Source organism: Mizuhopecten yessoensis, unplaced genomic scaffold (genome assembly GCF_002113885.1).
Source record: "Mizuhopecten yessoensis strain PY_sf001 unplaced genomic scaffold, ASM211388v2 scaffold7529, whole genome shotgun sequence".
In the NCBI taxonomy this organism is placed as follows: Eukaryota; Metazoa; Mollusca; class Bivalvia; order Pectinida; family Pectinidae; genus Mizuhopecten; species Mizuhopecten yessoensis.
Window position 1 is genome coordinate 669,120 of NW_018407093.1, and position 3,776 is coordinate 672,895.

The 3,776-nt window shown below is 37.4% G+C and overlaps 1 protein-coding gene across 2 annotated transcripts in view; it reads right to left on the reverse strand.

The window, feature by feature from the left end:
• Window positions 1-876: 876 nt before the first annotated feature.
• LOC110453871 (ABC transporter G family member 20-like) overlaps window positions 877-3,776 on the reverse strand; it is a 36,310-nt gene continuing 33,410 nt past the window's right edge. The window contains exons 20-21 of one of the 2 annotated variants that reach the window (XM_021503057.1): window positions 2,801-2,905; window positions 877-1,569 (exon numbers count right to left, since the gene is read on the reverse strand). In XM_021503057.1, coding sequence (XP_021358732.1) covers window positions 1,463-1,569; window positions 2,801-2,905 — 212 coding nt within the window. In that variant the 3' untranslated portion in view covers window positions 877-1,462. Of the gene's footprint in view, window positions 1,570-2,800; window positions 2,906-3,776 lie in introns of those variants that run through there. The other variant, XR_002463315.1, reaches the window with a different exon arrangement.

A 3,776-nucleotide genomic window follows, 5' to 3' on the forward strand; every position in this document is an offset into this window, starting at 1 on the left:
CAAATTGGAACTCTTTATCGTTGGAGAGACAATAATATTAATAATAATGATAATTTGAGGTTTTTATATACCGCTTTATCACAACCTTGCTTGTAGGTCGTCTCAAAGCGGTTCACAAATCATTATACTTGGTTAAAGGGCCTTTGCAACCAGCCAATATCTTTCTCAACACCATGAGGAGCATACAGCCGGTGCTGCCATATCGACGCTCACAGCTAGCATTCAATAATTCTAGCTCTGCCCAACAGCTGAGTAGATTGGAACAAGCGGAGTAAAGTATCTTGCTCAAAGATACAACACAGTGCCGTGCCTCGAACCCACATCCCTTTGGCCGGCATCCTACCACTAGACTACCACGCCTCCAACGGAACAACAAAGAAATGTGGAACTCTCTACCTTATATCATAAATATAATATAATGGAATGGTTTATAAATGGAATGATTATTCTAGCCTGCATGTTTTGACTGTGTATACCGCACTAGAATATCACAATATTCAGTCAAATCAATATTGAATAACAATTTGTTAACAGGGACAAATAAAACCGAATTATCACTTCTAATGAAACAAATCAAACATTGTTCCAGCTGAAGGTAGAAACTGCATACTTCTAAAGGTATCAGTTAAAAAATATAATTTTGAGCAAACTACTGAGTTACAATAGATTGTTGATTAGGTGATTATATGATTTTATAAAGGATAACCAAGGGTCAATCTAGACATGTAATGTTTATAGAGTTCAAGCTCCAGTGAACAGATTGTTAACATCCCTGTACCCAGAACGGACACTTTTTAGATAAATATCAATGTACTTTATACCATAGTATCAGTTCCAAAAATGTTTGTTCATTTTTCATAAATATATATATATTCCACTTTTCATTTCTATTACAAAATGATATTTTGGGTGCGTGCAACGTGGTTCTATAAATAATCACAAAATACTATCAGAGTTACGTAGACACTTGAACCGGCATTACTGTACCTTGAAAGGGATGCTTTAGTATTTTGGCTTATATTTGTGGATAAATAATCAAAAACAACAGAAAAATATGCATAGTTGATATATTTTAGAGTCAACGAGGGTTCTGATTAAATTGGGCCGTTTTTTTGCCCACAAGTGTCCCATTTTGGGTACTGTCCCAATTCCGGAACTGTGACGTTAGTAGTTTAAAGTCATGAGATTTTATATATATCATAATTTAATCAATGTAAAAACTTTAAAAGATATCCACATACAAATTACAGTATAGACATAGATAAGTCATACAAATCATACAGAACCAAGTAAATAGGTAGAGTAAAAAACATGAAATATATTTAAAATTTCAAATGGACTTTGGAATAATGAAAAATAATTGTCACTTTAATAAAACAAATAACATATTGTTCAACCAAAGGGTTAAAGCTGGATTTCTCTAATTTTTGCACAATGGAAATACAATGTATAACTGTGAATACTATTGTCTTAGTCGGAGTATAAATCCACCCAGAGCCAACAAGCCGAATCCCCAGCCGAGGGTAACCAAGTATCCACGCCACACCGGAAGGTCTGTCAAGGTCCAGCCTGTCACAAAAACAAACATCTTCAATGCTGGTATAACTAGGGTAGTTATCATATTGCAATCCATTTTGTATATTGATGCAATAGAAATCAAATGGATGTTTAAAAAGGAAAATATTTTACAGGTGACTTTCAAAATATAACAAGAGGTCCAAGGGCCTTAGCGGTCACCTGAGTTATATCAAAGGTACTGGTAGCTTTATTTTATTGTTTAGATGTGATGTGGAAATCAGCATGTACTCTAAGTGAAATACAATACTTGTCATGTCATCAAAGGATAAGAATTTGAAAATATTGGTAAATGTTCCCTTTGGGGCCCCGCCCTAGCCCCTGAGGATCTGGCAGGAATCCTAATTTTACAATGTAATACCCTCATTCAACAAAGATGATTCTGACTAAGTTTGAGTAATTTTCTGCTGAAAATGGATAAAATATACCCAAAAGTGTTATTTCCCTGTATAAACTGTAGTAAACTTTACCCCCTCCCCAAGGGAGAACGGATAGCTTGGGGGTCCTGAAATTTACAATTTAAATAAAGCCCCTGATGATCTTTCTTTTGATGCACTGAAATTGAATGTAGTACCTCTGAGTCTGGAGAAGAAGATTTTTGAAATCTTGGTTAATTTTCCCTTTCGGGCCCCACCCTGGCCCCAGGGGTTTGGGTAGGAATCCCAATTTTACAATTTTGTAGCGTCATCTACCAAGGATGATTCTGACCAAGTTTGAAAAGAATCCATCCACTGGTTCTTGAGAAAAAGTTGAAAATGTGAAAAAATTACGCACGCCGAACGATGACGGACGGAAAGCGATTAGAAAAAAATCCCTGAAACATGTGATTTAAGTCCCCCATCCTCGAAATAAAACGGTTCTGTTCTTGATACAAGTATCTTCTGAGCATCCCTGGAACATGTTATGACAAAATCAACTCGCAGTTAGATCTTTGAGTGGTATCTGGTATAAAAACTTGAACAATCACTAAGCTGATACCTATCCCCATGCTATTCCTTTGATCTTCACCAAAGACATCTGACTAGTCTGCTTGTATAATCCACAAGGTGTGGCATATAAAGAGAGCTCACTTTTGTCACGACATATCCCAGGTGTGCAGAGAAGATATCAGAGATCCCTTGAGTTTTGAGGATGTAGTTCACCATATCAAACAGCAACTGTCCAATGAAGTTCAATATGATTTTGATACATTTATTAAAATCCAGTACATTGGAGGAAGACCTACCTCGACTGAGAATGGCACGCATGGCGTCGGCTCCGTATGTCATAGGTAGACATACACTGATGTAGCGTAGCCACTGTGGCATAGCTTCTACTGGCCAGATTATCCCTGTAAACAGATACATAAGTCTCAATAACTCTTACGTACTGCAGATACATATTTATACAACCACACGCTAGGTTGTCTGTTATATTGGACAGAGTAAAAGCAAAGTCGTCAAAAGTTCATTATGTTGAATGACAATGACATGGATATAACTTCAGTCACACAATGGTAATATATTTATATAATTAAACAGAAGTATCTTCATGGTATATGACGGTGTTCGAGAGCTAGGTGGTGTGCCCCGTCGACAGTTACGTGCCAATATTATCTCATCACGATTAAGCTGTAAACCCCTTCATCATTGTAAACCATAATGGACTCATCTAGATGAATGTATGGTAGAATCTACTCAAGTTACCTAGGGGTCAAAGGGTTGTCACATGCACATTTGAGGTCAATAGAGGTCAACAATGATGTTATACTGCAACTGTCAGAGATAATGTCCCACCAGTGTGCATAGCTAGGCTGACACATACATATAGCTCCTGCCTGTGCTAGTCTGTAAAGTGCCAACATTTACATAACAATCCAAACTGTGGTGAGCTTGTAGACACACACTGCTGACAAATATTCACCATTCTCAATGTCATTGTTTTACAGGTCTTAATTCCACTAATGTTAACATGGTTAAATCATTGTCTCACTCGATGGCGTCGGCCTATCATTGTTAGCCTAAAGCTATCTGTATGGTGACTTACCACTGAGTAACAACATTGGGTACACTGAGCCTAAAGTCAGCTGTACTGTGACTTACCACTGAGTTACAACATTGGGTACACTGAGCCTAAAGCTAGCTGTACTGTGACTTACCACTGAGTAACAACATTGGGTACACTGAGCCTAAAGCTAGCTGTACTGTGACTTACCACTGAGT